General features: G+C 44.9%; 1 protein-coding gene across 4 annotated transcripts in view; it reads left to right on the plus strand.

Moving 5' to 3' along the window:
• The first annotated feature begins 837 nt into the window (after window positions 1-837).
• The window catches only part of AFAP1L2 (actin filament associated protein 1 like 2), a 126029-nt gene continuing 101209 nt past the window's right edge, over window positions 838-25657 (plus strand). The window contains exon 1 of one of the 4 annotated variants that reach the window (XM_038409369.2): window positions 838-1427. In XM_038409369.2, the coding sequence (XP_038265297.1) occupies window positions 1412-1427 (16 nt within the window). In that variant the 5' untranslated portion in view covers window positions 838-1411. The remainder of the gene's footprint in view (window positions 1428-25657) is intronic. The other 3 variants (XM_043518515.1, XM_043518513.1, XM_038409370.2) reach the window with 3 other exon arrangements.

Genomic DNA, 25657 nt, shown 5'->3' on the forward strand with positions numbered 1-25657 from the left:
TCATCCCTGTTCTTTATTGTATTTTCCAATGAATGTATCCGATGAAGTGAGCTGTAGCTCACGAAAGCTTATGCTCAAATAAATTTGTTAGTTTCTAAGGTGCCACAAGTACTCCTTTTCTTTTTATTTTATTGTATTTGTTGTTCCCTGTGGTAATAGCGTACCTTCTGGCTCAGTGGCTCCTTGCCCTCAGACAAGGGGGGGTGGGCCTTTAGGTTTGGGTGAGCCTATAGACAGGCTAACTTGACAGAACTGATGGGGAAACTGGTGAAGTGACAAGTGAATTGGCCAAGGTAACAACAGCAACTCAGGGGCAGAGTTGAGGGTAGAAGCCAGGTATCCTGACTCCTAGGCCAGTGCCCTATCAACTGGATCATGCTGCTTCTTTTGGTGATGTTATAACACAAGTAAGGGAAAATAAAATAAAACCAGATCCCCTCCCACAATAATATTCAATCATTCTTTTGTACAGTAACTTTCAGCTGAGGATCCCAAATCCCTGTACAAATAAGGGTAAGTATCATTATCTCCATTTTATAGGTGGAAGTCAAGGGTAAAGCACATTTCTAGGAAAGCAGGAACTGCCCCGGTAATTTTTAAGCTGAGGGTGTGAGAGGATTTATCACTAAGAGCCGAAAGATGAAGCAATTTAAAAGTACAGAGGAATTACCTACTGGTAAATTGGGGGCTTGAAAAAAATAAGTTAGCTGTAGCACAAATACACCAGCTTGGAACCTCTCTCCAAGTCCCTGCAGGAGGTTCCCTCAGCTCTGGGCTCCCACTGCCCAATCTGGAACCGTCCACAGCAATAAAACGGTTTGGTCCTTCAGCTGGGCACCACATTTCAGCGACAGTCATCAGCAATCTCTGGCGCCCTGCTGTACAAGCTGCCCTTGCTCTGGCACAGGAACTGTTCATAATACTTGAAGCTTGCTCTTTTCCGAGCCCTGATCTCCCCCAGCCTCCCTTGACAACAATGGGAAAGGAACCCTCTATTGCCCTGGGTTGGTTGGTTGGTTGGTTGGTTTTAAAGGTAGCTCAGTTTTGCTTAGATCTGCTACACCCACAGGTGCTGTAGTCGCAGCCGCGGGGACAGGCTCGGGGTTCTCACACGCAGCCCCTTTTAGACACACGCCTGCTGGAGTTGCGGTCAACTTTGCAACGTGCTACTTTCGCAGCAGCGGGTACAGCCGCTGTACGTGACCTCACAGGGAGGAGCTTTCAGCGAGGGAAACGGATTGGAGCCAGAATAAGAGGCTGAGAAGTGGCTTTAGGACAGAGAAATACATAACTGGATTGGTGGGAAAGCGACCGTCTTCTCGTGGGGGGATCCTTGGGCATCTGGAAGGCTGAGGACAACCCGAGCTGCTGCAAAAAACCGAGCCCTTGTCTGGATCTGCCTACAAGCCAGATGGAAAAATTTAAAGGTAAGCTAGGAATGGTGCTTATTATTCCTGGGTGATCGTGCTGGGTGGTGCTACTGTGTGGGTGAGAGCGGAGAGGTTTTGTGGGGGAAACACGCCTGCAGAGGGATCTCTCCCCTCCGCGGGTTTAAAGGCTGGGGGGAACCGATCCCCGTTTTCTTTCAATTTCTGGGAGCCGCCTTCCCAGCATGTATCACTGGCGGCTGATGGGTTTCCGCTGCGGACTCTGATCGCTGTAGTAGACGGATGATCGGCTGGGATTCGGATTGAAATTCCAGCTCGGGCTTCTCCATTGAACTCGCCCCAGCAGCTGCGCCTGTTTGGATGGAGTTGGGTTTTTGCCCCACCCCACCCCACCCCAACCCAACCACACCCCCCGGCGCCCTGGCAGTTTCAAGATCCTCGGAAAAGGGGGATCCCTAGGGGAAGAGGCTAGAAGCCCTGGTGTGCATTGCCGTGGGCACGTTTTCAGAAGTGGCTCCGCTTGGGGGTGCCCCTCTCTAGCTGTGCCCCCCAAGGGCTCCGCTGCATGCCCCCCCCCCCCGAGACTGCGGGGGGCTGCGGATTAACAAGAAGCGAGGGGAAGTTCAGGGATAGGGCAAAACTCAAGCCAAAAAAAAAAAAAAACCCAAAAACCAAAATGCAACCGAGCTGGAGGAAGCGCGGGGGAGACGGAGTTCCCCTGGGAGGGCCGGGCTGTTTCAGGTGGGCTCGTTGCTGCTTGCGGAGAAGTGGGGCGGCGTCCAGCCGAAATGGAAGCAGCAAGTGCAGACAGGCGCAGTCCCTGTCATTAGAAGGGGGGGTACGGAGCCGATTTCCTGCTTCCGAGCCAAATCCTCCCTCCACGCCCCTGCCAGATATTGCTGCTGCAGGTGACCTAGGAAGAGCATCATCCCTCTATTGAAACACGGGCTTAAACCCGACCCGCCTCTCTTCATAGAATATCAGAGTTGGAAGGGACCTCGGGAGGTCATCTAGTCCAACCCCCTGCTCAAAGCAGGACCAATCTCCAATTTTTGCCCCAGATCCCTAAATGGCCCCCTCAAGGATTGAACTCACAACCCTGCGTTTAGCAGGCCAATGTTCAAACCACTGAGCTATCCCATCCCCCCGTTCCCTTCCATCCCCTCCCCCCTTCCGTTTCATCCCATCCCATCTCATCTAGTGTGTGGAAAAAGCCAGATCCCTGACTGGCATAGCTATGTCAGGATAAGTGTAGACCAACCCTCGGGCAAAATTTGACATTGGTGAGGCCTCATCTGGAGTACTGTGTCCAGTTTTGGGCCCCACATTACAAGAAGGAGGTGGAAAAATTAGAAAACGTCCGGCAGAGGGCAACAAAAATGATTAGGGGGCTGGAACACGACTTATGAGGAGAGGCTGAGGGAACTAGGATTGTTTAGTCTGCGGAAGAGAAGAATGAGGGGGGATTTGATAGCTGCTTTCAACTACCTGAAAGGGGGTTCCAAAGAGGATGGATCTAGACTGTTCTCAGTGGTAGCAGGTGACAGAACAAGGAGTAATGGTCTCAAGTTGCAGTGGGGGAGGTTTAGGTTGGATATTAGGAAAAACTTTTTCACTAGGAAGGTGGTGAAACACTGGAATGCGTTACCTAGGCAAGTGGTGGAATCTCCTTCCTTAGAAGTTTTTAAGGTCAGGCTTGACAAAGCTCTGGCTGGGATGATTTAGTTGGGGATTGATCCTGATTTGAGCAGAGGGTTGGACTAGATGACCTCCTAAGGTCCCTTCCAACCCTGATATTCTGTGAAAACATAACTTGGTCAACTTCAACCACTCCCTTCTGGCCAAGGAAACAGGGAGAATGGCCTAAACTAGTGGGCACTTAGGGTCTGATCCTGCTCCCATACGAGACTCCCATCTCTGGAAAGAGGAGCGGGCCTGTTCTCTGCAAGGAAAACCTATAAATGTTTGTGCTGCAGAACAGAAGTAGCAGTTGCTCTGTTCACCGGGCCCCCTCAGGATGTTTTAGTGAGGTAACAGGGAATTTTGTGCTCAGCCAACAAGTTCCAGCCTGACTTTTGATTTAACTGATGCTCGTTAGTGTGACAGCAACAAGATTTTATTAGAATGAAGTAGCTGCACCAACACTGTGGTGATTATGCACATTTTAAATGAGGTTTAACCGACCTGTTGTAACCTACATACCTCTTGGGTGTGGTGTTCTGTTCCATTTAGTGGCACTGAAACCACTAGAGAGAGTTAAATGAGTCTGATCTACTTAGCCAAGAGCCAGTTGGCTTTTAGCTCACGGGTAGAGGCTCGTGCACTAAGCTCCAGAAATCCCCTGTTCGATCCTGCCTGCCGATGACGGGGGTCTGACGGTGTTACAAGTGGGGGCTTGTTGGGGATTTCAGCTGGGAAGTCTCTGAAGCTCAGGATGAGCTTCCTCAGCTAGGGGAAGTATGTAGCCCACATACTGGGTGTGGTGCTCTATCCCATCTAGTGGTACTGAGATCACTTAGAGAGAGAGATGAAATGAGTTTGCTCTACAGCCTTAGCTAGCAGCCAGTTGGCTTTTGGCTCATGCACTAAGGTCCAGAGGTCCCAGGTTCAATCCTGCCCACCGACGACCGGAGTCTGTCAGCGTTACCCTCTCAAAAATACAAAGATGAAAAATTTTGTACATCGTTAACTGGTAAGGCTGATAAATTAACCAGGTGAACTTCTGACCCTGCTGGAGTCAATGAGAGTTTTGCCATTGAGTATTTTCTGAATATGGTAGCACAGTGGCTAATTCAGTAATACGTACTTAGTACAATGGGAAATATGATACTTTCAGCAAGGTTTTATTGAGACCACAAAAGGTGTTTTAAAGTATTGCTAGATATTATCTCAACATACCACTGAAATGACATTAAAGTTAATGTTAAGAGTCAAATTCTGCATTGATTTTTCTGCTACACCCTGCACAATTCCATTCAAATAGAAATGCAATGGCTGCATCTTAATTAATCTACTGCCATGTTTTGGGTGTTTTAAAAATATGCTCCCAGTTCCATCAGAGTAGCAGGGATGTATTCTGGACATGTGTGTTGAACAGAAAGCACATCATCTGCCCTGGGCAGGGAGCCCGGGGGGTGGGGACATGGGCTGGGGCTGCTGTCAAAGGTGGAGGATCCACAGATGCCCAAGCTCCCCCGGCTGCTCTTACCTGGGCTGGCTCCAGCTTTTGGGGGTGGGGCCTTGGGGGGGAAATGGAGGGGCAAGGGGCCAGGCCTGTGGCAAAAAGTGGATGGGCCCCCGTATTCCATCGTCCTTGATGTCACTCCTTTTTTGTTGGTTTCAATGCTGCTAAATTGTAGCACTCCCATATTGCATGCATGATGGCCTCTACACAAGTATACATGGCAGGATAGAATCTTTCACCCTTGGTACCACCAAGAAAAAGATAATGTGTGGGAGATGCCCTACTGCTAGAGATGAGTGAGACCCAAAAGAACAGTCAAAATGCCAATTTACTATTGTTTCACCACCTGCATCTCCAATTCTCTGATCTTTTCTTCCATCAGCTCTATCAGGCGGCACTTCATGCAGATGATCCAAAGAATGGAAAACCTGTCTTATGAAAGGAGACTCAAAGAGCTTGGCTTGTTTAGCCTAACCAAAAGAAGGCTGAGGGGAGATGTGATTGCTCTCTATAAATATATCAGAGGGATAAATACTAGAGAGGGAGAGGAATTATTTAAGCTCAGTACCAATGTGGACACAAAAACAAATGGATATAAATTGGCCATCGGGAAGTTTAGACTTGAAATTAGATGAAGGTTTCTAACCATCAGAGCAGTGAAGTTCTGGAACAGCTTTCCAAGGGGAGCAGTGGGGGCAAAAGACACATCTGGCTTCAAGACTAAGCTTGATAAGTTTATGGAGGGGATGGTATGATGGGATAGCCTAATTTTGGCATTTAATTGATCTTTGACTATTAGCGGTAAAGATGCCCAGTGGTCTATGATGGGATGTTAGATGGGGTGGGATCTGAGTTACTACAGAGAATTCTTTCCTGGGTGTCTGGCTGGTGAGTCCTGTGCACATGCTCAGGGTTTAGCTGATCGCCATATTTGGGGTCGGGAAGGAATTTTCCTCCAGGGCAGATTGGCAGAGGTCCTGGGGGTTTTTCGCCTTCCTGTGCAGCGTGAGCCATGGGTCACTTGCTGGAGGATTCTCTGCACCTTGAAATCTTTAAACTGTGATTTGAGGACTTCAATATCTCAGACATAGGTTAGGGGTTTATTACAAGAGTGGGTGGGTGAGATTGGCAATTTCCTGTGTTGTGCAGGAGGTCAGACTAAATGATCATAATGGTCCCTTCTGACCTTTAAATCTATGACAGGGGTGGGCAAACTATGTCCCTCAGGGTTGCCCCCTGTGGTGCCATAGGCCCCATGCCACTCTCAGAAGCGGCTGGCACCACGTCCCTGGGGCCCCAGGGGGGAGAGGGGGCTCTGTGCATTGCCCTTGCCTCCAGGCACTGCCCCCCGCAGCTCCCATTGGCCAGGAATGGGGAACTGCAGGCAATGGGAGCTTCGGGGGAGGTACCTGGAGGTGTGGCAAAGGCGGCCTGTGGAGCCCTGTGCCCCCTCCACCCCCGCAGGGGCCACGCAGGGATGTGGTTCCAGCTGCTTTCCGGAGCGGCGCGGCATCGGGCCAGGGCAGGAAGGCAGGCAGGGAGCCTGCCCTGGCCCCAGTGCGTGCTGCTGCCATCCAGGAGCCGCTTTAGGTAAGCGGTGCCGGGTCGGAGCCTGAACCCCTCCAGCTCTCCACCTCCCAACTCCCTGCCCTAAGCCACCTGCCTGCACCTCGCACCACTCCTGCACCCCAACCCCTGCCCTGAGCCTCCTGCCACACCCCCGTGCTCCCCAACCCCCTGCCCTGAGCCTTCGCCACACCCCACATCCCCATGCACCCCAACCTCCTGCCCTGAGCTCCCTCCCAGTCTGCACCCCTCCTGCACCCCTTCCCTGAGCCACCTCCTGCACTCTGCACCCCTTCTGCACCCCAAATTCCTTCCTTGAGCCCCCTCAAACACCTCGCACCTCTCCTCTGCCCCAATCCCTTGCCCTGAGCCCATTCCCGCACCCCCCTGCCCTGCAAACAATTTCCCCATCCAGATGTGGCCCACAGCCCAGAAAGTTAACCTACTCCTGGTCTATGAGTTTAAGGGAAGGAATTTCACTTTAAGATCTTCCCATCACTTAAGGGGTGGGGGGCATACGTGCTGTCCAAGCAGAGAAAACGCCTTTCCTTTTTAACTTGAAGCAGGGCCAGTTTTATTCCCGGCATCTATTGAAGGACACTGTTTCTTTAAGGCCTCTTTATGATGTTGTTACACGTTCTCAAGAAGAGATATCCCACCTCCTTCCCAAGCCTCAGTGACCTTGTCATAGAAATCCTGTTAGAAGGGCTGCAGAGAGGGTCCATGTGGGGTATAAACCTGAGAAGGGGTCTCCATAGCAGGATGGAGTCTCATGATTTGCCTCCAATAATCAGCAGAGGGCTCTGTCCAGGATAAAACTGAGATTTTATCAAAACTGAGAGGGTTCCCTTACCTGCCCTCCTGAAATCTTTTATCCTTCGTCTCCCCAGCCTTTGAGAATGAAGCTGCAAGTTTCTTAAGTAGAAAATACCCCTGACTCAATTAATGCTGTGTAGACTTCGAAGCAGGATTTCCCCTAGGAGATTCCTTTCAGCAGTGCCTGATTTTAATCCGAAAGCATCTCCTCTTCCTTGCAGCACGGTGAAAAAAACATTCTTTGCATGTCTCAGAAATTGTGTGTGGGGCAATAGCTGCAGCAGGAAAAGTAACCCATTTGGGACTGTGGGGGAGAAGGTGCTTGCAGGGGACAGAGGAAATGTGTGTGGGTGGAGGACGAGCTACCTCCACCAGTGCCTTGGCAATGTATTGGCATTGACAAGATAAGTTTTTTTGTTTTTTTTTTAAACTAACGAACCCATATAACTCCAACTGAAGCATGATTTCTAGTCAGATCTTTCAGAGAAGGACAGGTGGGGCTCCCCTTGTTCTTGGCTATTTGGGTTGGAAGAAGTTGGCAAACTGCATTTCTTTTCATCTGAAGATCTCCAAGCATTTTGCATACATCAAGGAGATCTTGCATCGCTCCTGCAGGCTAGATATGTTGTACTGTTCCCAGTTAAGCTGTATCTACACTCGCAGAAAAAAGGGTATTTTAACATCTAAATGATAAGGGTTTACCCTGACCAGCTAACACATGTTAAACCAACAGCTTGCCTTGTCTAGTGAAGCCAAGGCCTTAGAGCTATGAGCAGACATAATCAAAGCACAGAAAGGTTAAGTGATGTGCCCAGGATTAAATAGCAAGGCAGAGCTGGGAATAAAACTGAAGAGTTCTGACTCTTACATATCTAGACTAGAGTTTGTGCCTTTATCTAACTCAAGTTCATTGGCGATCATGTTGAGTTAACTAATATGATTCTAAATGCCAGTCTACAGGCTCCACAAGTGGTGGTGGCGTAATCTAGAACTCAGCCTAGGATAATGTTTGCAGTTATTAGTTAACTTGATCTAATTGGCAATCTCTGAACTAGAGTTAAAACAGGACAACATGCTCTACTCTAGTTAAACCCTACATCCTAGTTAAACCCTACATCCTCTCCTGTAACAGCTGCCTCATTTAACATCTGTTAAAAAATATATAGATGACAAATGACTGTCCTCCATGTAACATGCCTGTCCTGTTATGAAAGTGACCCGTGTGGGTGTTTGTGGAGGAAGCAGAGGATGCCACTGCTGGGAGTAGGCTGGATTTACTCAGTGGGGATCCAAAAGAAGAAACCCTTTTTGGTTGTTGTGAATGGCTTCCAAAACCACAACCCAACTCAATAATAGATCCACACTAGCACCCTCAAGCCAAATCCCATCCTACACGCAATCACCCAGACAGATCATTATTGCTGTGTCTCTTCTAGCATAGATGCATCTCTAGCCTCAACAGAGCACCTGAGGATCCTGTAGTTTGCTACTTGTGGATGAGTGTGTTCTATGGATTCCGAGGCCAGCAGGGACTGTTGTGATAATCTAGTCTGACCATTTGTTATAAACTTCCCCAAAATAATTCCTAGAGCAGATTTTTTAGAAAAACATCCAGTTTTGATTTTAAAAATGTCCAGTGATGGAGAGTCCACCATGACCCTTGTAAATTGTTCTAATGGTTAATTACCCTCACTGTTAAGAGTGTATGCTTTGTTTCCCTTTCTGAATTAGTCTAGCTTCAACTTCCAGCCATTGGATCGTGTTATACCTTCTCTGCTAGATTGAAGATGGGATGGGTTTGGTGACAGAATCCTCCTTGGGACAGTCACCTGATGTGCTGAGATTACCTCTGAGCCTGTTTTCCCTGCCAGCTTGGGACTTCAGAACCCTGCCTTGTTGAGCCAGACATGCTAGTCTGCTGCAACACAGACCCAGGTCTGGTCCACGTCCCCTGAGCTGCAGACTTTAACCAAAAACTGCTCAGCAGATCATCTTATCTCCAGCACCCAGACACCCAGCTCCCAATGGGATCCAAACCCCAAATAAATCCGTTTTACTCTGTATAAAGCTTATACAGGGTAAACTCATAAATTGTCCACCCTCTATAACACTGATAAAGAGAGATGCACAGCTGTTTGCTCCCCCAGATATTAATCACTTACTTAATTAATAAACAAAAGGGATTTTATTAAGTATAAAAAGTAGGATTTAAGTGGTTTCAAGTAATAATAGACAGAACAAAGTAAGTTACCAAGCAAAATAATACAAAACACGCAAGTCTAAGTCTAATACATTAAGAAACTGATTACAGGTAAATCTCACCCTCAGAGATGTTCCAATAAGCTTTTTTCACAGACTAGACTCCTTCCTAGTCTGGGCCCAATCCTTTCCCCTGGTACAGACCTTGTTAGTAACTCGGGGATTTCTCATGACCGGCAGCCCCCTTTGTTCTGTTCCATGCCCTTTTATAGCTTTAGCACAAGGCAGGAATCCTTTGTCTCTCTGGGACCCCACCCCTCCTTCTAAATGGAAAAGAACCAGGTTTAAGATGGATTCCAGTTCAGGTGAAATGATCACATGTCATTGTAAGACTTCATTACCCTCTCACTGGCACACAGAAAGGCTTGCAGTTAAACAGAACCATTTACAACCAATTGTCCTAGTTAATGGGAGCCATCAAGAGCTGTCACTCTTGAAACCACTTCCTCCTGCAAGAACTAACATCACAAATAAGTTTCTCTGGACAGCAAAAAACAAAACAGCTTGTAGACCAAGCTGGATGAGCAAGCATCTTAGAAAGGTGATTAAGAAGAAGCAGAAAGCATACAGGGAGTGGAAGATGGGAGGGATCAGCAAGGAAAGCTACCTAATTGAGGTCAGAACATGTAGGGATAAAGTGAGACAGGCTAAAAGTCGAGTAGAGTTGGACCTTGCAAAGGGAATTAAAGCTAATAGTAAAAGGTTCTATAGCCATATAAATAAGAAAACTAAGAAAGAAGAAGTGGGGCCGCTAAACACTGAGGATGGAGTAGAGGTTAAAGATAATCTAGGCATGGCCCAATATCTAAACAAATACTTTGCCTCAGTCTTTAATAAGGCTAAAGAGATCTTAAGGATAATGGTAGCATGACAAATGGGAATGAGGATATAGAGGTAGATATTACCATATCTGAGGTAGAAGCGAAACTGAAACAGCTTAATGGGACTAAATCGGGGGCCCAGATAATCTTCATCCAAGAATATTAAAGGAATTGGCACCTGAAATTGCAAGCCCATTAGCAAGAATTTTTAATGAATCTGTAAACTCAGGAGTAGTACCGAATGATTGGAGAATTGCTAATCTAGTTCCTATTTTTAAGAAAGGAAAAAAAAGTGATCCAGGTAACTACAGGCCAGTTAGTTTGACATCTGTAGTATGCAAGGTCCTGGAAAAAATTTTGAAGGAGAAATTAGTTAAGGACATTGAAGTCAATGGTAAGTGGGACAAAATACAACATGGTTTTACAAAAGGTAGATCGTGCCAAACCAACCTAATCTCCTTTTTTGAAAAAGTAACAGATTTTTTAGATAAAGGAAATGCAGTGGATCTAATTTACCTAGATTTCAGTAAGCCATTTGATACCGTGCCATATGGGGAATTATTAGTTAAATTGGAGAAGATGGGGATCAATATGAACATCAAAAGGTGGATAAGGAATTGGTTAAAGGGGAGATTGCAACGGATCCTACTGAAAGGCGAACTGTCAGGTTGGAGAGAGGTTACCAGTGGAGTTCCTCAGGGATCGGTTTTGGGACCAATCTTATTTAATCTTTTTATTACTGACCTTGGCACAAAAAGTGGGAGTGTGCTAATAAAGTTTGCAGATGATACAAAGCTGGGAGGTATTGCCAATTCGGAGAAGGATCGGGATATTATACAGGAGGATCTGGATGACCTTGTAAACTGGAGTAATAGTAATAGGATGAAATTTAATAGTGAGAAGTGTAAGGTTATGCATTTAGGGATTAATAACAAGAATTTTAGTTATAAGTTGGGGACGCATCAATTAGAAGTAACGGAAGAGGAGAAGGACTTGGTTGATCATAGGATGACTATGAGCTGCCAATGTGATATGGCTGTGAAAAAAGCTAATGCAGTTTTGGGATGCATCAGGAGAGGCATTTCCAGTAGGGATAAGGAGGTTTTAGTACCATTATACAAGGCACTGGTGAGACCTCACCTAGAATACTGTGTGCAGTTCTGGTCTCCCATGTTTAAAAAGGATGAATTCAAACTGGAGCAGGTACAGAGAAGGGCTACTAGGATGATCCGAGGAATGGAAAACTTGTTTTATGAAAGGAGACTTAAGGAGCTTGGCTTGTTTAGCCTAACTAAAAGAAGGTTGAGGGGAGATATGATTGCTCTCTATAAATATATCAGAGGGATAAATACAGGAGAGGGAGAGGAATTATTTCAGCTCAGCACCAATGTGGACACAAGAACAAATTGGTATAAACTGGCCATCAAGAAGTTTAGACTTGAAATCAGACGAAGGTTTTTAACCATCAGAGGAGTGAAGTTTTGGAATAGCCTTCCAAGAGAAGCAGTGGGGCAAAAGATCTATCTGGTTTTAAGATTCTACTTGATAAGTTTATGGAGGAGATGGTATGATGGGATAATGGGATTTTGGTAAGTAATTGATCTTTAAATATTCAGGGTAAATAGGACTAATCCCCTGAGATGGGATATTAGATGGATGGGATCTGAGTTGCCCAGGAAAGAATTTTCTGTAGTATCTGGCTGTAGAATCTTGCCCATATGCTCAGGGTTTAGCTGATTGCTATATTTGGGGTTGGGAAGGAATTTTCCTCCAGGGCAGATTGGAAGAGGCCCTGGAGGTTTTTCACCTTCCTCTGTAGCATGGGGCATGGTTGACTTGAGGGAGGCTTCTCTGCTCCTTGAAGTCTTTAAACCATGATTTAAGGACTTCAATAGCTCAGACATAGGTGAGGTTTTTCATTGGAGTGGGTGGGTGAGATTCTGTGGCCTGCGCTGTGCAGGAGGTCGGACTAGATGATCAGAATGGTCCCTTCTGACCTTAGTATCTATGAATCTATAAGATTGCAAACCACTATTAATGGCCCACATTTTGCATAATTACAATAGGACCTCAGAGTTATATTTCATATTCCTAGTTTCAGATACAAGAATGATACATTCATACAAATAGGATGAACACACTCAGGTGATTATAAGCTTTGTAATGATACCTTACAAGAGACCTTTTGCATAAAACATATTCCAGTTATATCATATTTACGCTCATAAACATGTTTCCAAAAACATTCTGGAGTACAAAGTCACAGAAGACTCCATTATTAAATATTTGTTCTCTATGTTGGTACTTATATAGTGTGATCAAGTTACCCTTTAACCATTTGTTAAGATAAATAGATTAAGCTCTTTCAATCTACCGCTTTAAGGCAGGTTTCAGAGTAGCAGCCGTGTTGGTCTGTATTTGCAAAAAGAAAAGGAGTACTTGTGGCACCTTAGAGACTAACAAATTTATTTGATCATAAGCTGTAGCTCATGAAAGCTTATGCTCAAATAAATTTGTTAGTCTCTAAGGTGCCACAAGTACTCTTTTTCACTTTAAGGCAGGTTTTCTAATCCTTTAATCATTCTTGAGGCTCTGCAGACATAGGCTTCATTGAAGAAAATCAGGGACATTTTTGGCACCAGCCACAATTGAATTTAATGAGTCATATATATAGTTTTGTACATGGCTTTAACTTTCAGGCATGTGACTATTCCTTTATCCTCTCCACAGTATGCAATGAACATTGGGGGTTTGCTCCACATGCTATCAGCCAGGAACATGGGATTGGTGGTGAGACACTGTGTGCGCAGTCTGGAATGTACTTTGGAATGAAATGGGCTGCATAAATGGGTTTTGTTATTACAACACCCTTCCCTCCACCCCTTCCTGCCGCCTCCTCCTCCTCCTCACCAGGATGGTACCACTGAACAACTTAACAAAGGGAAACAGCTCACAATGCAACAAGCCAGCACTCCGAAATTGCCCCTTGTAAAATACCTGTAAAACATTGTGGGACCCGCCCTTGCTTTATGTTGCTGTGTTTATTTCTTTGTCATGCTGCAGCTTGGCAATGGGAATGCTTCCTCCCCTCCCCAAACACACACACCTTCCCCCCCACCCCATTGCCCTTACACAACATTATTTGTTTGCATTGATTCCCAACTGGGGAAGAGAGATTGTGTTTGAATGAGCTTATTGTTTTGGAGTTTTCACTGAATCTTTTCACTGAAGACCACAGCCCTGGAACATATTAAGTGAATATGCAAAAATGCTATTCTTCTGGAATGTTTGAGGTTTGTAGTTCTCTTTAGCAGCAATGAACTGGGCACAAGTGGGTAATTACAGTCATGAGGCCAGGTCTACACTAGGAACTCTTAGCTGGTATAGCTGTATGGGTATACTATCCTGGCAAAATACTCCTAGTCTGGACGCTGGTAGGTATAACTGTGTCTATGCTGCTGGCTTCTATGTTGGTTGGCGTGTTAATTTTGTAGTGTAGACTTGGTGTAAGTGAAATAGACTTGGCCCAACCCCTCCGTACCAAAGTTTTGTGGATTGCACACAGGGATATATTTGAATTTTCAAATGTAAATGCTAGAAATAAACCCACTCCAAACATTTCCAACTTTGGGTCTGGGGCTAAATGTTTGACCCATTTTAAAATATGGTACAGCTGAAAAAGGAGTCAGTCGAAATATCCATTTAAGATACTTATGTGCCCCTATACATGTAGTGTCTACATGCCTCAATCTTTAATGTATGTATTTATTTGTCCTTGCAACATTCCTGTGAGAATGGGAAGTGCTGTTATTCAGGTGGGGAACTGAGGTACAGAGAAGCTAAGTGACGTATCCAAGGTCATGAAGGAAGTTTGTGGCATATGAGGGACTTCAACCCAGGTTTCCCATGTTGTAGACTCATGCTATAACCACCTTCCTGAACTGGACCTTTTCTCTGTGAAATATAATTATGCCCTGGCCTTCCCTTCAGAAATATTACAACCATTCAAATAACCTGTTCTATGCTCTTCAAAATGATTGAAGCCAATTTTGGATGAAAGGAAACCGTGACAATAAAATGTCCAAAAGTGACAGCAGTTGAAGTACTCACGGTACTTGAAGTACAGTCGTGGGAAGAAGAGAACTTGGAGGAGCAGGAACCAAGAAAATATGTGCAAAAAGAAAAGGAGTACTTGTGGCACCTTAGAGACTAACAAATTTATTAGAGCATAAGCATTTCATGGAATGCATCTGATGAAGTGAGCTGTAGCTCATGAAAGCTTATGCTCAAATAAATTTGTTAGTCTCTAAGGTGCCACAAGTACTCCTTTTCTTTTTGCAAATACAGACTATTGCGGCTGCTACTCTGAAACCTGTCAAGAAAACATGTGGCAGCTGTTAGATGTGCAGGAAATAAAGACTAGGCAAAATGTGGGTATGTATGTATGAGGCTGAGTGTTCTTATGTGTGACTGTAATCCTAGAGTGAAGTTACTTCCTACAATATTCAAGCAGGCTCCTCACCCTGAGCTTATTTGCTTGGTTCAGACTGTTGTCATCACATCTTATATCCCAGGCCAACAGGCAGGACAGACAAGCACAGTAAGTTTGCCAGTGACTGAGGAAGCTTAATGATGTGACACTCGTCTATTTGCAAACTGAGTTTTATTTTTCTGGTGCTAGTAGGTCTATGTGCATCTTTGTGGTGAGTGCGCACACATACGCACCTTCTTAAAACTCAAGAGAATGGGTTCCATATAGAAATGGGCCAAACTGAAACACCTGAGCCAAACACATTTGAATTCTAGGAAAGTGCAGATCTAAGTCTTAGGATCATGCCTAGTTTTATATTATAGCAATGACAGTTTGTAGTTTTCACGCAGGGAGAGGCATTTCTGTCTTTCTTAGGTGCTTATCTGGCCCCCATTACCATTGTACCTGAGCCCCTCCCCATCTTTAATTATATTTAGCCTCACAACACTGCAGTGAGGCAAGACAGGGCAGTGGTGTTATCCCATTTTACAGCTAGGAAACCTGAGGTTGAGAGACTACAGGTGAAATCCTGTCCTCCCCCCAAGTTGTTGGCAAAATTCTCATTGGCTTCAGTGGGGCAGGATTTCAAGTGAAGTCACTTGCCTGGGATCAAGCACTGTGGTGGAGCAAAGAACCGAAACCCCTGATGCTGAGGAAATGCCTGAGCCAATGGACCATCCTTCTGCTTTGGGAGGGTTTCCATACACATAGTGGGACATCAAAGGGAGGATCTTCAATCCTCCCTTATTCCACGCTTTAGTTAAGAGCCCTGCTCAAAGGATCATCACATCAACCACGGCTCAGGAGGAGGGATGGCAGGGCCCTGTGAGGGAGAGGAGTGGGCTGAGGGGGTCTGTCTCTCTGCACATGCTTCTCATTAAATCCCACAGAGGAGAGTGGTGTTTGCCCCAGCCAGCCAAACTTGAAAAAAACAAAGACCTCCTGGGAGACTTCCTGATACTCTGGTGGACCAGACTGACCTTGTTTGTGGCATGCTGCAAAGCTCATCTTTGGGGGCTGCCGCTGTATTGCCGGCCCAGGCATTCAACAGTCATGAGCTAGGCCCCCCAAAAACCTCAAGACTGGCCAGAAACTAACTTTTGGTTTTTTAATTGAAAGCTGAGAGTCTCTCACAATCACAGGGCTCCAGGAGCTGGAGCTTTAAGAAAAACACCAAAGAGTGTGCGATAAAACCTGCACAAGCTGATGAAGCTGGAATGAGCAGGGGAGTGAATGTGGTCAGAGGGGTGGCTATCACAGTCAGTGTGGTCTGGGCAGTTCAATGTGGATTCTGTCTATGTGCCTTGTGGATTTTACACTTTGCCTTGTACATTTAAATTGCTGTAAAAGCCCTGAGTGAAGATGAGGTGTTCTGAAGGCTAAATAAATAATTCCCTGGTGCATGGCCAGGCTGCTGGGGTTTAGAGGTGGCCATTTCACTGGGTGAGGAAGAGAGGGGGGATTTCTGGACACTGAGTTATGTCTATACTGCAGTTAAAAACCCACAGGTGGCCTGTGCCAGCTGGCTTGGACTCACAGGGCTCAGACTAAAGGGCTGTTTAATTGTGCTGTAGATGTTTGGGCTCAGGCTGGAACCTGGGCTTTAGGACTCTGTGAAGTGCAAGGGACTCAAACCCAAATGTCTATACCACAATTAAACAGATCCTTAGTACTAGCCTCTTAGCCCGGGTCAGCTAGCACGGGCCAACCACCGATGTCTAATTGCAGTGTAGACATACGGTGGGAGGGGGGTTGGGTGAGGAGCCATTCTGATCCACAGTCCCCCTATTATAAATCATCCACCCCACTCCCTGTCATCTTTCTGGTCCTAAGCTTCATCTGGGAATCTGTACTGCTGTTTCTGCAGCAGCCACAGCTCAGAGTGTATGACTGCGACTGAAAGAAAATGAAGCTGGATGTCTTCAGAAACAAATGGTAATGCTAATGATTGGCATTGTTTAGCAAATGTGGCGGGTGGGCCAAAATCAGTGAGAACAGCTGTTACTAAAGAAAAGGCAAGCATGGGTAATTGCAGCTGGCAAGGAGAGCCTGACTTACTGCCTGCAGACTAGAACATGGTGAAACAGTTTAGCTGTGGAAATATAGACCCCATTGGATATCAGCACCTGGGGATATGTTTGAAATCATGCAGGGGAAAGCATGAGAAAATGGCAATTGTTTGATCTAAAGTTCCAAATATGAAGGGTAACTTTCACTAAAATACTTTTTTCCCATTGACCTATTGCCTTCTTTATAGGCAAAATTCCATGGAAAGCACATCTGATGTTTTGGTGTATGGCAACATTATTTCCAGACAGAGCTGTTTATAACTGAAGACAAATATGCTAGTAAAATGGGATCAGACTGTGACTCCCACATAACATACATATTGTGCCATTTGTGATTTAAGAAAAGCCAATATCTTTTTTTTCTCAAATGAAACAGTCTGCTCTTTATGGGTGATTTCCCCCCACCCTCTTGTGTTGATGTTTTTGGATATGCATAGCATGATTCTTATAAATGAAGGGAAATATTTGCAAGTCTTGTTGGCAATTCAGCTTTTGGGTTTCTTATCACAGTTTCTTATCACAGATTCCAGAATTTCCCCAAAGATTATAGGGAGACTTTGATGCTACAAAAAAAGTCAGTGTGAACCCCCAAAATGGAGAAGATATAGGGTCAAATTTGCAAAAGTACCTAAGAGGTTAGTCACTTGAAAATGAGACTTAGGCTTCTAAATCACTTAAGGGCTTTTGAAAATTTGATCCATAATATATCACCAGAAATGAATCCACTTTTAACTAGAGAGGAATCTGATCTGGAAAATTCTCAAAGAGGTTTTTCCATTGCTGTGGGAACTCCACCTCCCTGAGCTACAGTAGCTAGGTTGACCAAAGCATTCTACTTGGAGGGTTTGGTGGGCAGTTTTTCACACCCCTGAGTGCCATAGTTACATCAACCTCACTTTTAAGTGTAGACCAGGCCATAGTTAGAAAATCGAGAGCAGGCTTTGGTGGTGGTGGTAAAAAATTAGCATACTGGGGTCTCCATCCTTCCAATCCTGCTTTCACACAGGTAACTAACTCCTTCAGGTGTGCATGGAATGTACATGTGCAGACTTCTCTGTCCCGATACATGCATATATCCAAGAACATATCTCTTGAGCTAAAATCACCCCACAAGTCTTTTTATTATTGAGTGTGAAAACCATTAAGGCTTGGGAGGAAACAGTTGGCTGACAGGGATCCTGACCTTTGTTATACAAGCTTATGCCATGTCACTGGTGGATTTAAACTGTATGTTTCTCCACAAGCAAGTTTGTAACTTGGAGTTTTCTTTCTGAAGAATTTCATCATGCCAGCTGCAGCTCTGCAACATTCCAGCAACTCATTTGTTTCATTTAGTATTGAGACAAACCACTGAACATGGCTGACCCATCTAGTTGGCCTCCATGCCAGACAACTCAAACTTCCAACATTACCATGCCTATTGTGAATGATATGTGCACTGCAGGTACTCAGTGTAAATATAATCAGAAGCCACTTGGTATCCACAGGCAGTTTGTGCATAACAGCACATGTGCAAAATTTGCAACTGCAATTCATTGCAGCCATAAAATTGTAAATACAAAAATGGAGCCTGCTTTTAAAAACCAGTGACACTATCTGCATAACTATATAAAGCAGGCACAGAGTCAGATGTCAGTGGAGCTTCACTGATTTACACTCGTTAAGGATATGGATATATGAATCCAAATCTTGTTGCAATCTTAACTTTGGAGTCACTACTAATGTCTCCATAATTTCATTTTCCATGGAGCAGATTAAAGAACATGTGCATCTCATAAAAAGGTATGTAAGTCTGTTGCCCAGTAGTTTTACCAACATAGAATCCTAGGACTGAAAGGACCACAAGAGGTCATCTAGTCCAGTCTCTTGCACTGATGGCAGGACTAAGGATTATCTAGATCATTCCTAACAGGTGTCTAACCTGCTCTTAAAAATCTCCAATGATGGAGATTCTACAACCTCCCTAGGCAATTTATTCCAGTGCTTAACCACCCTGACAGTTAGGAAGTTTTTCCTAATGTCCAACCTAAACTTCCCTTGCTGCAATTTAAGCCCATTGCTTCTTGTCTTATCCTCAGAGGTTAAGAAGAACAATTTTCCTCTATCCTCCTTGTAACAACCTTTTATGTACGTGAAAACTGTTATGTCCCCCTCAGTCTTCTCTTCTCCAGACTAAACAAACCCAGTTTTTTTCAAACTTCCCTTATGTCATGTTTTCTAGATCTTTCATCATTTTTGTTGCTCTTCTCTAGACTTTCTGCATTTTGTCCACATCTTTCCTGAAATGTGGCACCCAGAACTGGACACACTACTGTAGTTGACGCCTAATTAGCGCAGAATAGAGCAGAAGAATTATTTTTTGTGTCTTGCTTACAACTGTCCTGCTAATACATCCCAGAATGATGTTCATTTTTGTTTGCAACAGCGTTACATTGTTGACTTATTTGGCTTGTGATCTACTATGATTCCAGATCCCTTTCCACGTCATTTCTTCCTAGGCAGTCACTTCCCATTTTGTATGTGTGCAACTTCCTAAGTGGAGTACTTTGCATTTGTCCTTATTGAATTTCATCCTATTTACTTCAGACCATTTCTTCCATTTGTCCAGATCATTTTGAATTTTAATCCTATCCTCCAAAGCACTTGCAACCCCTCCCAGCTTGGTATTGTCCGCAAACCTTATAAGTGTACTTTCTATGCTATTATCTAAATCATTGATGAAGATGTTGAAAAGAACCAGACCCAAAGTTGATCTCTGCAGGACCCCACTTGTTTTTGACCTTCCTGCCTGACTGTGAACCACTGATGATTACTCTCTGGGAATAACTTTCCAACCAGTTATACACCCACCTTTATAGTAGCTCCATCTAGGTTGTACAACATCTACTGCTTTCCCCCCCCCCCCCCCCCCGGCTTGTTACCCTGTCAAAGAAAGCTATTAGGTTAGTTTGACATTTTTTCTTGATAAATCCATGCTGACTGTTACTTACCACCTTATTATCTTCTAGGTGTCTGCAAATGGATTGCTTAATTATTTGCTCCATTATCTTTCCAGATACAGAAGTTAAATTGACTGTAGTTCTACTGGGTGTCTTATCCCCCTTTTTATAGATGGCCAAATATAGTGCCATTTTTCCATTCCTTTGAATTTCTCCCGTCTTCCATGACTTTTTGATGATAATCGCTAATGGCTCAGATATCCCTTCAGTCAGCAGGCTAAGTGACCTGAAATCAACCTTTAGGAACATATTAGAAAAGTATATAAATAATTACACCTGGGGGAATTCAGCAGCAAAAAAATTAAAATTTGTGCACATTTTAAAATTCTGCAAATTTTATTTGTCAAAACAACACTACATGATCATGCCAGTTTCAGTTATTTTTGGTAGTTTTATTTCATAATACCTGTCAGCAAATATGTCTGAAACAATACAAACACACCCAAAAAAATCCCCCAGGAGTAGAGAGTTACAGAAACCCCTATGACAAGTTTCAGAGTATCAGCCATGTTAGTCTGTATCCACAAAAAGAAAAGGAGTACTTGTGGCACCTTAGAGACTAACAAATGTATTTGAGCATAAGCTTTCATGAGCTACAGCTCACTTCATCGGATGCATGCAGTAGCCTAGGGCGCCTATGCTCCCTGCCTGCCCCTGCTGCTGCGAAGGCTGCCGCCTCACTGGGCTCGGGCCGCTCGGCTCCCCCCGAGCGGTGCCCGGTTCCTGCTGCTCTCGGCCGGCAGGTGCGGGGCCCCAGCCGAGCCCGGCCCCTTGTGTCTCCTCCGCGGCAGCGCCCCCTGCCTGTGTCCTCCTGGGCGGCTGCGGTGGCAGCAGCCAGAGAGCCTGAGAGGAGAAGTGGCCCCCTGGCAAGCGGGGGAGACTCTAAAGTGAAGAGGCTGCTGGCCCTGGTGTTTCCAAGCGCTAGAGACTGACAGGCACCTGCCCCTAAGCAATAGTGTAAAAAAAAAAAATTTGGGGCACCGCTTTTTGATGCCCCCAAATCTTGGCGCCCTAGGTGGCTGCCTAGTTCACCTAGTGGTTACACCAACCCTGACCCTCCCCCCAAAGCCCAGCCACAAGGAGCCCCCTAGCCCAGATACCCACATCCCCTCCCTCCCATGGGGGCCCCTGGCCCAGATACACCCTTCCAGAGCCCAGCCACAGCCCCCTCCCCCTTTGCCCAGATACCCACATCCCCTTCCCACCAAAGCCCAGGCATGGGGCCCCCACAGTGCACACACCCATCCTCCTATCCCCTAGAGCCCAGCTGTGCCCCTCCAGCCCAGAAAGCCATTCCCCTAGCCCTCAGAGCCCAGGGATCAAGAGGGATAAACAGCCTGATGCTGGATCCCAGGCTTGTGTGGAGTTTCGTGCACGTCGCTGTCTCCTTCCCTCAGGGTGTGCGGGGAACTGCAGCTGCTGGGAATCCTTTAGCTTCCTCTCCCTCCCCCCGGCAGTATCGTCTATATGCAAGCTGGGCTCTGCCGGGTCCAGCAGCCCGCAATGGTGGCCAGCAGCACTGGAACCAGTTTCTGTGTGGAAAAGGAAATTCCGCATACACATTAATTTCTGCCAAATTCTGCCTTGCGCAGTGGCACAGAATTCTCCCACGAGAAATAAATGATAAACAGGGCTATTTCTTGTAGATAGTTATCAAAGCCATGTAAGTGGACTAAATCCTTTGAAATGTAAACCTATATTGTTAGAGAACTAGAAGTAAATACTAATTGTTTGTCTGTTTACACCTACATATTGTTAGATATTAACAGTGTAACCAGATTAGCCTGTATATGCTAAACTTCAGTTCCTGTCTGTTCCTATATTCTATTGATGCAGAGATCAAAAGGGAATATTAGCATTTAAATGAAACTTGGATGTAATAATATCACCGTCTGTATTTCTCTTTGAAGTTTGTGGTAAACTGTCTATGAACTGCTAGAGTGGTTAATTATCTTATGCTAATGTATGCAGCTAGTTACCAGTGTGTGCCTAGGAAATAGGAGGTTTACTTCAAAGCAACAATGTATATTACCTATTCTTCATCCAATGAATGCCTACTGTGTTATCTTCTGTCAAGAGGCTATCGTAGCCTGCCAGAGATCTATAAAAACTCTAGGGCCTGATGCTTACCATCTGAGATTTGCTTGAACTTTGTCAGGGGAAGCTTAAATTGTAAGACTGAGGTCTCCAGCTCCATTCTGGATTACCCTGCAATTTCTCATGGAAGAATTTAAACAGACTCTGCACATGGACTGCCTATTGGACTATAACCTATGGAATAGATTCTGGGCAAACTTTCGACAACTCAGCAGCTCACCATCTCAGCTATGAAGCTGACCTAAGAACTTTATTCATATCTGTATGTATAATCTTTAACCATAGTATTCACCTTCTTTTCTTTTATAATAAATCTTAGATTAATTAATAAGAATTGACTACTAGCATGTATTTGGATAAATTTGAAATAATCATTGACTTGGTGGGTAGTGTGTCCTATCTCTTGTGATTGATGGAATATATGCGGTATATGTGCTTTATATATGGTAAATAAGATTTTAAGTAATCCTCACCATATTGGATTTGTCTGTCTGGGTGGGAGCCCAGGACTGGATTGCTTTAGGGGAGCTGTGTTTTTAGCTTTTGGGTAACTAGTAAGGTGTTGCAGAAGCTGTTTTGTTGCTGAATCTAAGTATTAAAATAAACCACCAGTTTTGGGAATCGTTTGCCCCATTCTTTGCAGTTTGCCGTGATTGAGCAATCTCAGTGAGGCCCCTCCATCAACCACGGTCACATACTCTTTATGTCTCTAGCCAGTTTAATCTCGTTTTGTTTAATCTCATGCCTAGGCCTTTCTAATTTTGTCCCTACATACTTGTGTTATTTGTTTATACTCATCCTTTGTAATTTGAGTTAGTTTTCACTTTTTGTAGGGTTTTTTTTTTTTGTTTTTGTTTTTTTGAGTTTCAGACCATTGAAGATCTCCTGGTTAAGCCAGGGTGGTCTCTTGCCATATATTTCCTATCTTTCCTATGCAGTGGGATAGTTTGCTCTTGTGCCCTTAATAATGTCTGCCAACTCTCTTGGTTCAAGTTCATATGCTCAGGGTTTAGCTGATCACCATATTTGTGGTCGGGAAGGAATTTTCCTCCAGGGCAGATTGGAAGAGGCCCTAGAGGTTTTTTGCCTTCCTCTGTAGCATGGGGCACGGGTCACTTGCTGGAGGATTCTCTGCTCCTTGAAGTCCTCAAATCGTGGTTTAAAGACTTCAATAGCTCAGACATGGTGAGGTTTTTCGCAGGAGTGGGTGGGTGAGATTCTGTGGCCTGCATTGTGCAGGAGGTCAGACTAGATCATAATGGTCCCTTCTGACCTTAGTATCTATGATTCCCCCCACCCCACTTAGACTTGCTTCCCATGGGATCTTACCTACTGTGACAAACCTCTGTCCTTGCCTCCGTGGGTCCCACATTTCCTGGCAGATTTCGCTAGCCTCGGAGGTTCACTGTGATCCCCCACGTAACCTTTCTTTCTCTAGAGACAAGGGTCAGTCTATTGAGCCATTTTCATCATAAGCCGGTGAGGAGAAGTTATCCTTCCTTGCATAGTCTCTGTTGTCTCCCAGTATCAGTGATTAAACAGGGGGCAAAGGTTGGGGGGGGGGGGAGCCCAGGCCTACCCTCTACTCCGGGCTCCAGCCCAGGGACCCTAATAGTATCAGCTATGGTAGCTGACCTTTTAGAAACATGACCTGTACAATTCCCTGGGCTGCTTCCCCCACAGCAGCCCTCACTTCCTCAAGCTCCACTTCACCCTTACCTCAGGGCCTCCTTCCTTGTGCCTGATATGGTGTGTACTACTCAGCCTTTCCAACCACACAACTTTTTCCCACAGCTCCTGACATGCACACCCACCTGACTGACTGGGTGGCTTTTAACTTGTTTCAGCCAGCCCCTGATTGGCTTCAGTTGTCCCAATCAACCTAGCCTTCTCCCTGCCTTCTGGAAAGTTCTTAATTGGCCCCAGGTGTCTTAATTGATGTGGAGCAGCTGCCATTTCACTTATCCTGGTACCAGGAATTTGTTTAGCCTGGAGCTAATATATCTATCTCCCACTCCTCTTCCATAGCCATCTGGCCTTGCCCCGTCACACTACCAACTCCCCAAGTTTGCTAAAGTCTGCCTTCTTGAAATCTATTATCTTTATAGTGCTGTTTTTCCCTCCTTCCATTCCTTAAAATCACACTTTACCATTTCATGATCACTTTCATCCAAGCTTCCTTCCACTTTCAAATTCTCAACCACGTATTCCTGTTGCTTTTATTGTCATTCTCCTTAAAAAACTTGAGGCATTGTTGTTGCCTTAGGGCAAATCCAGTCAGCCAGAGTGGACAGATTACAGTGTAACACTCCACAGCTGTTACAGGATAGTTCTGTTGTGGCAGCTAATGAACAATGATAAAGCCATGCATAGGAAGAAGACTATGAAGAAGAATTGGATTCCAGGGCTTTGGGTAACAGGCAGTAGCACTCTGTAGATTTTACCTTGCTGTTTGTGGCTGAGGTAAATCCCAGAAGGGGTGTGTGGAAGAGACCTTGACTAGTTACATCAGTGCAAAAAGCTACCTGTGCCTGGTCTCCACTAGGATTTCATTCGACAAGTTGTCTCCAGTTAAAAATACATCTATTTTTTGCAGCGGAGATCTAGTCTGTGTGGATCATAACTTCTTGCACTTTCCGTATATGTAACACCCTTGCTTTCCTAAGACCGTAACAGGTTGAATTGTGCAACTAAGATTCTCGCTCAGCCTCTTGTTTCTATGACTTGATATTTCCACCGCCATTTGAATTCCCCTGCTTTAGTCATTTGGTTTATTCAATTTCGTGTATGGCTTATTTACCTCCCTTGTTTTAAGCCCATGGCAGCTTTATTCTCCTGCAGCTGGTAATCTTGTGATTTCTGTTCAGTCCAGTTCACTTAATGAAGACACGATAACCTAATGGTGCACGTGGCATCTTCCACTTGGTGAAGGCCACGCCAGTGGAATACTGTATAGACACTAATTGATTCAGACCCCTGTCATAATTGTAATAACCTCTGGGAGCTGGGCTTGGATTCCGTTCGCCTCTATATGGTATAAACATTGGATTCTGTGGCCTTGTCTGTACTAATAAACTAACCAGTTTAACTAAATTGATCGAAAAATTTATCTAGTTAACATGGTGCAAACCTCTTATATAGATGTGCAACTTGCTGGTCAGCAGGTGTTACAAGTTCCTCCTCTGTGCCAAATCCAAAGAGGACATGAGGTGGTTACAGATCCCAGTGTCGGAGCCTGGGTCAAGCTATAGAGACTCTCCCTTTTAGAATTGCAGGACCTGGTTCTCCCTTTTAGCACCAGAGGTCCCTGGGTCAGTGACCAGTATGGGCCAAAATCGTGGCCATCATGGAGGTATTTACACCTGCTTATGTTCTCAGCTTAAATCAGTAAGCTATAGATGAAGCTAAGCAGATTTAAGTGGGTCTTAAATTGGCTTAAGTGTGTCTACATTAGGGATTTGCTCAAGATCAATTTAAAAATTGCTCTAGTTTTCAAATCCTTAAACTGTTGTAGTCTAGCTAGTATAGACAAAGCGGTTATTTCTAGAAATGGGAGTGAGAGTTAGGGAAAGGAAATAAAATGAAAATTCTACTGCATAATTGTTAAGTTTGAATTCTCTTATGTGGCCAAGACCAAAAACAGACACTTTTTTTTTTTCAAATAAATTTGTTAGTCTCCAAGGTGCCACAAGTCCTCCTTTTCTTTTTATAGACTCAGGAGGCCAAGAACTCCAGCATCCCAATAACTGAATGACTTTTTAACTCCGTAGGTATTGTCTAGTAAAACTGCCTTTGGCCTATCAGTGCCCTTTCAGTGCTCAGTATAATCAGCCTGGGGCATCTCTCAAGGATAACGATAATGTCTGGGACAAAAGCAAAAATGGAACCCCAGTGTCCTGGTTCCCAAAAATGGAACCCCGGTGCCCT

This window comes from Dermochelys coriacea, chromosome 7, assembly GCF_009764565.3.
Source record: "Dermochelys coriacea isolate rDerCor1 chromosome 7, rDerCor1.pri.v4, whole genome shotgun sequence".
NCBI lineage: Eukaryota > Metazoa > Chordata > Testudines > Dermochelyidae > Dermochelys > Dermochelys coriacea.